The following is a 13890-nucleotide window of genomic DNA, read 5'->3' as shown; positions in this document are numbered from 1 at the left end:
AGATGAAAGTGGGCTTCATCACTCATCCATAAGTTATGCACTCTTTCTTCATTTCGTTCAATAACGTTAAGCATTGACTGGCAAAAGCGTATACGGTTATTGTAGTCAATTGGTTTAAGGGCTTGCACTACCTGAATTTTGTATGGATGATAGTGAAGGTCACTCTTCAAAATCCGTCTTACTGATCGATTGCTGAGACCAAGTTCTGCGCTGTGCCGTCTCGCGGATTTTCGCGGACTTCGTCCCAACGCTTCGCGCACACGATTAATGTTCTCGGGTGTCCGGATTGTTTTTGTGCTGCCGCCTCTTTTCTTTGTTGTGCTAGCAGTATCTTCAAAGGTTTTAACCCAAAGGAGAATGGCTTTCCTTGATGGCACGGGAGCCCGTGGCGGCAGGTTGAATTCACGACGAAAGGCGCGTTGAGCACCAACCACACTATCCGCGTTTTTGTAATATGCCTTTACGGCATATGCACGTTGCGCACTCGACCAACGCTCCATGGCTACTGAAACTTCCACCACTCTAGACGCCCAAGGTCACTTCTCCCACTCTCGCAACCCCCACTTCTCCCGACAACCACTATCGAAATCGTGCCGTTTCACTGCCTCACCCTGTACGTACGTATATTGATAAATTAAAATTCTTTGACACGCTTGATACCAACCCGAAAATTTGTAATTACGTTTCGTTTATTGTAAGTTACATGACTAACCCAACATGTTATCGTGACTGAATTTGAAGATAAGAAATAAGATTGTCTTTTACTACATTCTCTTATCAGTTATAAGTCATTTCATTGTTATTTCAGCCAGGCTTCCCATTCCAACTCCCTTCCCCCCTAAAACTTAACAAACTCTCACATCACCGCTAGCACTGGCCACAATGACTAAAGTCAAGTAAGAGTCCACGCAATCTCAGGTCAACTGTGCCGACCAAATCTAAAATTATCTTCGATGTTTTCTTATGTTTTCGATGACAGTATATGTAGCGTCTAGATAATTTAGTGTTAAAAAATGTTGCTTATGTGTTCAGGGAATGTTAGCCTGGAATCTACGAGAGCACTAAGAAAACAATGTGTGTGTGTGTGTGTGTGTGTGTGTGTGTGTGTGTGTGTGTGTGTGTGTGTGTGTGTGTGTGTGTGTGTGTGTGTGTGTGCATTTGCTCTTGATCATGCTGCCTCTAATCCCATTAAAATACCAATTGTTTGGTGGTTCGTGAGAACATAGGTGATTTCAAACTCTTCTACTCCACATTCAATGGTGGGTTGCAGAATTAAATCGTCTCTCTCTTCGACAATAGGTAGAGTTGTCAAAATAGTTTTAGTATGTAGCATAGGTTAAGGTGAATCCAAATACCAGAACCTTGTCCAGAAAGATGGGGTGGTGGAGCTATATCAAGCGTATTTTGGAATTCAATGCGGATAGTGTCTAACTAACCTTGGCGCTCGCATACAGAACCAGACTTTGATTAAAATGACGAGAAGTTGATGTGGAATTATAATACGTTGAACTCTATACTGCCCTATCAATAAATTCCATCCGAACAATAATACAAGTACTTGGAAAGTAACATCGGTTTGTTACTCAACGATGATATCAGATATTAATTTTTCACTTTTTACTTTTGTGTTTGAATTACCAAAACCTATCATCACTGAAAAATATAACCGAAATATATTGATGTAGAATTGATAACGTACAAACAAATTTCCCATCGGCTGCAGTGTAGAATATGTATAAATCTGTACACAGAAACAAAAGAAAACCCGGGATCAAGAGGACTATCTTACGTTTAACCTGTATGGTTGCCTTATTTTAGAATTTATATATAATCTATGAACTTCATTAGCACAGCACAGTAGCGTCAGTTCCTACTCCATCACAGATACTAGTAGTTGTTCCCGAGAGGGAAGATAATTTGTAAAATCTTCCCAGAGTTCAACCGATAGAAAACCCCCATCTATGCATTACAACCTATGTCGCTGCTTCTAAGATATATTATAGTTGTTGTTTCAAAGTATAAAAAAATATTATAACGTTTCTAAAATAATACGGATATACATAACAAATTGAAATTATCACAAGTAGCAGTAGTAATTATAATCTAAATTCTATTCGTCCATTGTTTAGAATAATGATTCGCCCACTTGAAGTTAGTGGTTTTCAACTTAGACATATCTATTATACACGCAGTAGTTACATTTATTCTACAACATATAATCTTACTTTTAGTTGAATTATCCTGTAGAAAGTCATGTCCTATTTCATCTATCTAAATTGATTAACAAAAGATACCTAACGTATATTAATTTAAGGTTTGTTTCATTTATTGTTATGGTAAGATGCAGGAATCTAATAAAAATTTTCTCACCTTAATAAACTTGATTTCAATGTAAATAACTAAGAATTAAATTACAAGAACTGCCAATTTACAATAGTTTGCAGACTCTATTTTTACGTCTTAAGAAAAGTGGTGCGGTGCCTGTTTAGTATTATAACAAACAATATCAATGGAAGATAATACAAACACTCCAATGATATATAACTGAGTTTAACGACTAATGCCTTAATACAAACTTGGCAAATTGGATCTTATAAAATATATGTATACATTTTGAATATGTTTTATATATATATATATATATATATATATATATATATATATATATATATATATATATATATATATATATATATATACGATAGTGAAATAGGGGTTTAATTTTAAAAACACTTTCTTTGCCTGCCTCAAACCATTTTGCTTTTGTACTGTATGGAAGATAATAAAAAAAATGTATCTTGTCCTTGTTCTTCATCTTTGCCGAGTGGCTTTGATTGAGTGTTTTAAGGTTATGGGGGAAGTGTATTACAAGAACCAAGTTTCTGTGTGAAAAGTAATTTTAGGATACATAGAAATAATGGAGCCTACTATTAAAAGATTTTATGGAACTTTACAAGTTGAGTTAGAAAGAGCTAAAGAAGATTTAAAGGGAGTAGAAGAAAGCATAAAGAAAATTATAGGAAGAGATCCAAATGAAAGTCCATCAATAAGGTAATAAATGTGATATTTATTGTTTTACTATTTATAAATAACATAGAAATCTTAAGTAGGTAAGGCAACCCACTTAACCTATCATCAAACAAGACAATAAACTGGGAGCTTGAAAGGAAAATATTTATATCAGTAGGCCTTGGCTATCCTAACTTAGTATTCAAATTTCTTTGTTGACTCTCTTAAGGAGCATACTATTGGATTTGTTAATAAGGGAAAGGAACTAAACAATGCGCATAATAGTTAAATAAATCTTGTATCATATGAAATCTTATGAATTAACATTTAACCTTAGTAGTACCAGTCATGTGACGTGTTATTCAATGTAAAAGTTAGTGTTATGAGTGTAAGTGGACTACTATTTTTGTCAGCAAAGACATTGTGTGCTTTCTATTTCTGCGCAATGGGAAAAAAAAACAATTTTTTGTGTTAACTTTTTTGTGTGCTTAAGAATAATGATCATTGTTCTTGTACATGTAGAATTATGGTTCTGTGAATTTGTAATTTTTTGGTTTTCAAGTATTAGGGCTGCATTAGGCTATAATAAACGACTACCACAATTTAATCCTCAATATTTCTGATTAACTTATCTTAAATACTGAACAATAAAAAACCTAAATGTGGAACTGAATTATATTACATTAGGTGTCTCATAATATTAGTATAGTTCGGCTTAATTTTTGTATCTAAAAAAAGTAATAATATAATGATTTATTTTAATTTTATTAATGTAACAAACTAAGCCGTGTGTAATTTACCTACTTATTCCTACCATTTTAAGAATAATCGTGTTTTGACAGTTGTGACACAAATATTGCAATTTCATATTGTACTTGCAGCCATTATTAAAATATAAATGATTTTACCTTACTTCAATATTAGTTAAAATATTTATTTAATAGATTAAAAAGATCTGGCAATGTTAGTAATTTTAAACAACTAATGTATAATTAGGATGTGTTGTATTCAATAGTTTAGTTCTATCTATCATTGGCTTGATTGTCATGGTGGCCTTTTACTGTACTGCAGCCAGAAACCAATCCATCAACCTGTTTTAGTGTTGGTAAATGTCAAAATTCTCGAAAAATGGGATCACATAATTTTACGGAATCAATGTTTTCATTATAGTGCATTACATAATTGCTCATTTTATTTTGTTATCACGTTTTTACATAATTTGATTTCTCCACTAGAATGAGCTCAGATATTCTGTTACATTAGTTTATTTTATATAAATGGCTGTCAGTCGTGTGTTTTTTCACTTCAGAGCTTTAAATGAATGTGTATCAAATATTTTGGTTCTGTATATTATTTGTTCAGATTTATTTACTTGAGAAATGTATAAAAATATGGTTTAGAATAGCAAATAGTGCAATAAAGAACTATCCTACTGTGAGTAAACTGTACACGCCATGGACTGTCTCTGCCACTAGACCATCTGCCGCCCAGTTTTTCTTCTAAGGTGCAGCCTATCTGCCTCTGAAAATAACTCCACCACTTGTGGGGTTTCAATTGTTGGTTTTCCACCGCCCAAACTGAGTTAACCATAAAGTTAATCAGAATAATAATGTTATTGCTGCTGTAACTTAGTTTAATTAGTTTTAGACTGTCATCCACCTTTAATTGAAGGGAACTGCTACTTAAATAAAACCTTCTTAAATGAAGTAGGCCCTACTAGAACTCTATAAAGTTATATACATTTTATGAACATTGTTTAATGTTTGATATATTATTGTAGACCCAGTTTAAAACGGACAGTAAGTGTAGTGGAGCCAACTTTCAACAGGACCATACCAGCAGAACTTGAATTCAACAACCGAATTCGTCATTTCAATTCTTCCAGGTAAATTTATCATTAATGTTGTAGTCAACAAAATCTAAATTGGGGTTAATATGTTATACAAATATTGTCATTTATAATGTTCTTTATACAAATTGAGTAAATAGTTTCCAACAATGGCTACAAAGTACAAATCACAATAATCTTTGTTCTATTTAACACTTTTACAAGCAAATAATAGAATATTATTTATCTTGTTTGGAAAGCTATAGTAGTTAGCAAGTTGCTATAGTCTGTCTAGAGAATGAGTAGTCCTTGACAGGTTATGGACCAACCTAATCAAGTGTTTTCGCACAATCATTTTATTGTATTACATTATAATTTTCATAACAAAATATATTAAAATCATCATTCCACTATTTAACATGTCACACTTAAGCCTTGCTTCAGACTATTTCCTGTTTCTCATGGGAATAATATATTTCATTATTACATTATAAAAATAAAAAAAATACTTTCTGTCTTCCGGTACCAATTGGTAAGTTAACTTTTATTAGGAAGTTTGCTGTGATAATGAATGTGGTGATAGTAAATGATCTGTAATCCTGAAGCCACGGTTCTCCAAGCAGAGTGTTTTGTATGTAAGTGAATGTATTTATATTTAAGTTACTATATCCATACAAACTACAGTAGTAACCATAAATCCTTCTAATATGTTAAAACTTGTGAAACCAAATTTCAGGCTCGTAATTGAGCTTTTAAAAACAATATATTTGTGATTTTAGTTCAATCTTTTCAAGAAATTTCTAAAATCTGTGAATTTGTGGGAATCAGGTAATGACAAGAAAACACTATTTACACACAGCATATACAATCAAGATATTGTTGGTGATTCTGTAAGGGCTTAAAGAGAGATTACATTTTGTAATAACAATGTAGCTAAATTATCCACTACATGCTATAAAGTATTGCATGATCAAAATATATTGTACATATTAAAATGTCATAGTTAATGATTGTCACTATTTAGTTCATAATATAAATTTGTGGGAGTATTAGTACTTACCCAATTCTACAACACTGACTATATCATTAACTATGATAGAGTATTCCAATTATTCTACTGTAATTAGTTGTTAAAAGCTATATTATTATTACCTTATAGAAATTTGTTTTATTGTTCTGTTCAAATAGAATAGACACACCGAAAAGTTACTAAACAAGAATCAACTGTTTGTTTTTTTCAAACAATTTCACTGCCAATTTCCAATTTTACTACATGTTGAAAGGATGTGAACAGTGCCAATGTCGGGTTTTACCAGACATCTAATAATATAGGGTATAAAAGTCTTTAAATGCATATTTCAGCCTTTGTTTTATATAATTTTGGTTCCTTTATTTGTCATTTGATATATAATGTAATCTAATTCAAATATTACATTAGCTCCAAAACTATTATCACACCGGTCTAGCACCACCAATAACAGTCGGCTGTTTTTTAGAGACTTTACTGTTAGTTTGTTTATTTTCGGCTGGTTTGTTGTTAACATTTATTTGGTTGTGTATAGTTTTATTATTATAGATCGCTTAAGATCATTCTTTAGAAAAAGCACAATGAGGAATATTGTTGATGAGGATAATGTCTATGATAGTGAAGTGTTGACAATAATTAATAATGTTATGAAGGTGACAGTAGCTTCAGCCCATTGTTTGATATCATGTAATGTCTATGATAGTGAAGTGTTGACAATAATTAATAATGTTATGAAGGTGACAGTAGCTTCAGCCCATTGTTTGATATCATGTAATGTCTATGATAGTGAAGTGTTGACAATAATTAATAATGTTATGAAGGTGACAGTAGCTTCAGCCCATTGTTTGATATCATGTAATGTCTATGATAGTGAAGTGTTGACAATAATTAATAATGTTATGAAGGTGACAGTAGCTTCAGCCCATTGTTTGATATCATGTAAATGCATTTTAGGCATTTCAATTTGTTTTCTATCTTATTAAAATAAAAAAACTGGCATTTGAAAGGTTAGTGATAATTTCTTGATAATGTCATCATCGTCAGACGTTTCCGTTCTCACGGGTCGTCGTCGTACACAGCCTCCTCCACTTTAGTCTATCCTTCCAGGTCTCCTCTTCATCCACCTGTATTTTCTGTAGTCCCCTTCTCTCTATGTCTTTCCACACTTGGTCCTCCCATCTTCCTCTCGGTCTTCCTCTTGGTCTTCTTCCTCCTTCCTCCTTCTCCAGTGCTATTCTAGGCATTCTATTATCTCCCATCCTCTTCACATGCCCCATCCACTGTATTCTTCTTCCTTCCATTGTCTCTTGCAGTGAAACTACCTTCAATCTTTCTCTGGTTATTTCGTTCCTTATTCTATCTCTTCTTGTAGTCTTCTCTATCCCTCTTAAAAATCTCATTTCTGCAGCTTGCAATCTGCTTAAATCATTTTTAGTCCACGTCCACGTCTCTGCTCCATATAATAAAATTGGTTGGAAATTGGTTGGTAAGGATGGAAATTTACTTGCTTTCAAAAATAAGAACAGCCTCTTGATAATGTAATTTACTTAAATATGCATTACAAATACTTTATATTCTTCACATTCAACTTCTTAGTTTTTAGCATCTCAGAACAATGAAAAAATACCATGTAGAAAAGTAGACAATGAGAAAATAGCGTTTTTAAATAATATTTGTAAGCTAATGAAAATTAATTTATTGAACATTTGTTACAAAGAAATCTGCAATGGGGTTGCTATCAATTGTTGGGAACTCTTACCATACGGTCTAAAGATAATGTTTTTGAAGAAGATTTGTAGAACACCACCTTAATTTGTTTTGTAGTGAGTGCTTTCACCTACTCATATATTCCACCTTCAATATTGCCCATTAACATAAATTAATTTGGATGTCTGAATACCACACAGATGTCTGTATATTGTAGTTATAGTGGCGTTTAGTATTGGTCCTTAATTTGTTAACTTAATTTCTTTTTTTGTGTCATTTCAGAAAAGATGCTAAAATTGCAAGGATTGAAGAAGAAAGACCATCTATTAAAAGAAGATTGGGTGATCCGAAAACTGTTTTTAGCAGGTAAAATGTTTTCAATGTATAACTTTCAAACCAATAATTAACTCTTTTAGAGTAATTTTATTTGGTACTGTGATAATCAACGTTTGGTTTCAGATAGACATTTCCAAGTTTGCCATATCAATTCAGATTATAAATCCGTGACTATACATTTATTATTATAGTTTCATATATATATGAAGACCTGAAATGCTAATCGATTTAAGTGCCAAAAACAAAATTTTCTGTAGTCGAATAAAAACCCAGCAACTTGCACAAAATGCATTTATTTTCTACAAAACTATTGTTATAACATTATACTAACTGCAAATTGTAATGTCACAACACTTCTAAATGTTTTATTAATATTTACCCTTCTTATGATAATTTTATTTTAATCATTTTTTGAACAGATCTAAGTCCAAATGTGAAGTATTTTCTTATAGATCTAAGTGCCTTCACACAGTTGCCGGTAAAAATCTCTGTTATGATCATCAATAAATCCAAGCATGTTTCTGAGATCATTTTTCTTATTTTCAGCCAACGGAACTTCTTCGGGTAAGGTGGTAACAACTCACTCTGTGGAAGCAATATCTTTGAGTGAAATGTTTTTCTTGAGAACATAAAATTTCTCCCAATCGGTTAATTCATTAAATTTTTTTTTGCATAATACATACCCAGGGTTTATTGTATCTACCTTAAGACATGACAGTTGAGAAATTTGTATATTCTTTGTGTTAATGTACTTTGATGCAGCTTCCTCAAAATTAAAAAACTTATCCATGCTGAGAACTTTGAAGGGACGTGAAGTGCGTGCCGTTCTAATTACTTGTTCAACATCTTGAACAGTCTGCATTTTTGACACTTTTGCTTTCTTTTCTATTACTGCAAAATCCCTGTCTGCAGCTGAGAAACTGTGCCCCGGGACCAAGAATTTGTGTTCTATAGACTTAAATAGCCCAATAGTTACTAGGTAAACATAAAGAAAAACCAGCATACGGTTTTTTATCTGTCCGGCACAGTTATCACTCCAAATAACAAGACTAGTTTTTATGGTTGAGAGCATACCTGAATTAAGGGCTTGTAAAATACATGAGGCCATCTGATTACCTCCCCTTCCTGACTGGCCTTCATGCCATACACACATAATTGCGTCATTTGTATCATTTATATGCAAATTAAAATTGTAGCACGACAACTGCCTTAGGTAATACATATCACTGTGTACTAATTTTGGTAAGGGGAAAACCTTTTGAAGGTCTATCACGAGACTGCAAACACTGCTGTTGGGCATCGTACTATCTATTGTATCTTGTTTCAGAGTACTCAAAGCTTTTTCACTTTTTTGGTGGTGTAACTCTAATAATTTTTTGCCTTTGGTTGCCAAAATAGTATCTCTTAATTTGGTTTGTAAGTGCAGGTAGTCACATTTTTTGCATGTGTCTACTCTTGGTCTTCTGAAAGACAATTTGGGAAAGTCTTTGAGGAAAACTTTCCGATACTCACCATCCAGAAGTCAGCTATAAGATCCATAGCAAACCTAAAAGCACGAGACAGTTGCCGAGAAGAATTTAAAAACCTAAAAAATTAAAACAGTAATCTCAATTTACATACAGGCAGTCATACTCCATGTTGATAAATTAGGACTCCCAAAAGAAACAAGATTACATTTTCATGACACTAGACATTCATCAAGAATCCCCGTTGCGAGACATAGGACAGCTCTTTATGAAAGAAAACCATCATTCATCGGGGCTAAACTCTACAACCATCTCCCTGCTGACTTCAAGCTACTGACAGGCGAAGCGCTGAAACACAGATTGAGCTCCTGGTTGACAGATAATCCAGTCTACTCAATCGAAGAGTTTCTTGACAAGACCAAAGACAGTGGACTTAACTTAAGAACATGATAACATTGTATATTCATCCAATATTGAATTGTCTAACCTCAACATACTTGACACCATTCTCTGTACTTGATGTTCAGAAATAAAGCATTATTCTATTCTATTCTATTCTATTCTATTCTAAAACTTTTGACTCACGATACTGTTAGGATATTTCTCTTTAAAAGAGTTAAAAAGTCTACTCATATTTAAATCTGAGCTTAAATATTCCTTTTCAGATTTAGTTCGGCTATAGTGTCCTTCTTCTCTAGGAAAGGAATTAATATGGGCTTTAACAAGTTTTCTGTCAGACTCTGTAAACTTGAATTTTACAGGTCCACCGCGGTTGTCTTTAAATACCAAATTCCCAGATTTCTTCTTTGTTACAATGTTTGTAATTTTTTGGGGAGATACTCCAAAAATATTTAAAAATGTTTTTTTACATACCTTTAAAAAATCTCCCTCCCCATCAGGCAACCTGTAACTTATTGTAGTTTGTCTTCTGCTATTTTCAGGACCTTCATAAGTACCATGTCGTCGTCTTGTAATCGGAAGTATATCAACCAAACCTAACAAGTATGAACCTTGTTCATTCATTCCAAGTTTATGGTAGGCATCAAAAAGCTTCTTCTTCATTTCAAATGACACTGTTTTGCAGCTGTAGTTGCACTTGCAAATAACCTGAAATAAAGTGAACGTTGTAAAAATAATCAAATAAATAGAGTGAATGACACGGTACTAAATTTTAAATTATGTATTCAAAAATAAGCCTATGGCTAGAATGTAGTTATATATTTAAAATACCAATCTTTTAAATAATTGAAAGTACGTAGATAAACTTTGTTTGAAAAGATATCTGTCATAAATTGGCCTAACCTAAAATATGTAGTAACAAAACTAGCCTAAAGCTAGAGGTAACAAACAGCAACAGAATTTAGAGTTCAGGACTAAAAAACAGATACAACAAATAAATAATGTAACGTTTAGCTTAGGTACCTATAATATTTTAGCCTAGTTTAATACAAAGTTCAATAAACTAACCTCTTCAGTAGGTAGTTTCTTTTCAGGAATCTGCTTCCGTTTGTTTTGTGTGACGTAACTCTTACCACTTAATCTTGCCAGTTTTTGTCTCTTCCTAAAGTCATTACACTCCTTAATTGCATTACTAAAAGCCTGATTCTGTATCTGAAGCCATTGTAAATAACAAAAGATAGACCTAACCACTTTCACAAGAAATCAACTCACATGCCACTGCCCACTGCCACATCAATTCCTTTGTTTACGTTTTGGAACTTAGATCAAGTAGCACTTCCACCACCTGTGGAGTTACAGGCAGCGCATTCTGTTGTAATTTTTTAAAACCATTTGGAGAAGGTTTGGCACATAGATCTTTTAGCCGTGCATTGGCATAGGAACATAGATCACTTAGCATAAATAAAACAATATTTGTAAAAAGTGGCACTTAGATCAATTAGCATTTCAGGTCTTCATATATATATAATATATAAAAAATTGTTATGTTTTTTTTAGAAAAGGTTTATAAATATAATAATGTATAAACAATTTAATTAAATAAATATATTTTTTTTATTAATTTCTTTATTCATAATTATATTTATAAACTTTTTTTAAAAGTAACATAAAATTTTTTTTGCAAATAGATAATTACATATAAAACACAAAATGGAATTTCTTAAACTAAATTGGTTAAATGCTAATCTATTAGACACACTATATAGACTAATATTATCATTAAATATTTCAATAATACTGTAATAATCTTATTATGTAATAGCTCTTGAACAGTTTCATTGTATTTTAAGTCAGAGAGATTTAAAAAAAAAAATTGTAATTTCATTACAAAACCATATACTGCATTGGAGAAAGAATATTTTTGAGTAAAATGAGAGTATGGTGAGAGAAAATAGTTTTTTTTATAGTATTGTATGCATACCCAAAAAGACATTCAAAATTAAATCTTTGGTAATATGTCAATTTTGTATGTTCATCCTAAAATCCTAGAAACATATACAAGGAGGGCAATGTTACATGTAACTTTTGAAACGAAGAAGGAATGACGGTTTGTTCTGTCATGAACTCCCATTATTATATGTACCTATTATAAAACCTTTGAAACTGCTTTAAATTAGATGTTCTTTTTAGCAATAAAGCAATATTTCAAAATTCTATACTCTGACAACAAACCAAAAACAACTTGGAAATTAATTAAATATGAGGTAAATAAACAATCCAATATAAATCATAATAAAAGTATTATTGCAAATGGAAAATTAATAACTAATCCTATTACTGTAGGAAACACTTTTAATGATTTTTTTGTGACAGCCGTTGACTTGCTAGTATTACCTAACATACCTCAACTCAACTCTATTTATACCAATAGTGAGCATCTGACCTGTGCTCGGCCATGTTTCAGATTTCAACCGGTGTCCGAGTATCAGTTAAAAACAATTGTTTTGTCATTTAAAACTAAGTTTTCTGTGGGGCACGATGATATACCAATTGATATTGTGAAAAAATCTGTTAACTTTATTATAAAACCTCTTGTCCATGTAATCAATTCTTCTTTAATTTCAGGAATATTTCCTGATATTTTAAAAGTTGCCAAAGTGATTCCTCTCTTTAAAAAAGGTAATGTGACTGATCCAGCATGCTATAGGCCAGTGTCATTGCTCCCAATTTTTTCTAAAATATTCGAAAAAGTGGTTTATGATCAGCTTTTAAAACACCTAGAGTCTAATGAACTGTTGGACAAACAACAACATGGCTTTCGTCGTGGAAAATCAACAATAACGGCCGGTATAGAATTTATCCAGTCCATTATTGACTCAGTTGATAAAAGAGAAAAAGTAATTGGGATATTTTTAGATCTTACCAGAGCATTTGATAGTGTCAGTCATGTAAAGTTAATAAGGAAATTAAACAGCTTCGGTATATATGGAAAGGAGCAAACGTGGTTTGATTCCTATTTAACAAATAGAAAACAATATGTAGAAATAGAAGAAACCATTTTTCACAATAAAAATCATTATGTGAGGGCTCATAGATCACAGCTGCAGACACTACGGCATGGTGTGCCCCAGGGGTCTATCCTGGGTCCTCTCTTGTTTTTATGTTATATAGGAGGTTTGCCAGGGGTGATGGAGGGGTTGGATTGTGGCGTGTGTCTGTATGCTGATTATTCAAATGTTTTGTTTTCTGGTCAAAAGCTTGAGAATATTGAAATTTCATCATATATTGGTCTAAGTAGGATTAAGGATTTTTTTGACAAAAATAATCTTTTATTGAATTCAGATAAATCTAATTATATTTCTTTTTCTACAAAGCAATCCAGATCAAATTTAAACTGTGACATTTTTCTAGACAATGACAGACTTAAACAAGTAGACCACACAAAGTTTTTAGGACTTATAATAGATACAAATTTAGCTTGGGATAAACATGTAGATCATGTTACTAAGAAGATGTCTACTGGTCTATATGCATTGCGACAAATGGCAAAAATTAGTAGTTTACATACACTTAAATTAATATATTTCTCTTTGATCCATTCACATTTAGCTTACGGAATAAGCATTTATGGAGCAACAACAATAAGTAATTTAGATAGGCTTTTGGTCCTACAAAAAAAATCTTTGAGAATCATGAAAAATTTAAGGTATACAGATTCTGTTAAACATATTTTCTCTGAACTTGGAATTCTGACAGTATATGGTTTATACATATTTGAATCAATAATTTATGTAAAACAATTTTTTGATCCGATACTACAAACCAATAAACATACATATAATACCCGTTTTAATAGACATGTCGATCAACACAATCTTGAATTTTACAAAAAGAAAACATATTACAGAGGTGTTAGATATCTACATAATTTACGAACAAAATTTATAATGGAAACAAATCTGTTAAAATTTAAAAAGAAGTCAAAGATTATTTAACTAATTTGTCTCTATATTCTTTTGAGGAATATTTCAATACAAAAACCAATTAATTCATTTAAAGAAGAATTGAAGATAAATTGTTAAGATGTTACGATTGTATTTTTTTACTTATATTTTAAA

General features: G+C 32.0%; 1 protein-coding gene across 3 annotated transcripts in view; it reads left to right on the top strand.

Moving 5' to 3' along the window:
- The first annotated feature begins 2821 nt into the window (after nucleotides 1-2821).
- The window catches only part of LOC124352818 (pinin), a 30027-nt gene continuing 18958 nt past the window's right edge, over nucleotides 2822-13890 (top strand). For all 3 annotated transcript variants that reach the window (XM_046802509.1, XM_046802510.1, XM_046802511.1), the window contains exons 1-3: nucleotides 2822-3051; nucleotides 4790-4894; nucleotides 7854-7937. In XM_046802509.1, the coding sequence (XP_046658465.1) occupies nucleotides 2918-3051; nucleotides 4790-4894; nucleotides 7854-7937 (323 nt within the window). In that variant the 5' untranslated portion in view covers nucleotides 2822-2917. The remainder of the gene's footprint in view (nucleotides 3052-4789; nucleotides 4895-7853; nucleotides 7938-13890) is intronic.

Source organism: Homalodisca vitripennis, chromosome 1, assembly GCF_021130785.1.
Source record: "Homalodisca vitripennis isolate AUS2020 chromosome 1, UT_GWSS_2.1, whole genome shotgun sequence".
Classification (NCBI taxonomy): domain Eukaryota; kingdom Metazoa; phylum Arthropoda; class Insecta; order Hemiptera; family Cicadellidae; genus Homalodisca; species Homalodisca vitripennis.
The sequence above is the reverse complement of the archived record's forward strand: the minus strand, read 5'-3'. Positions and strand labels throughout refer to the sequence as shown.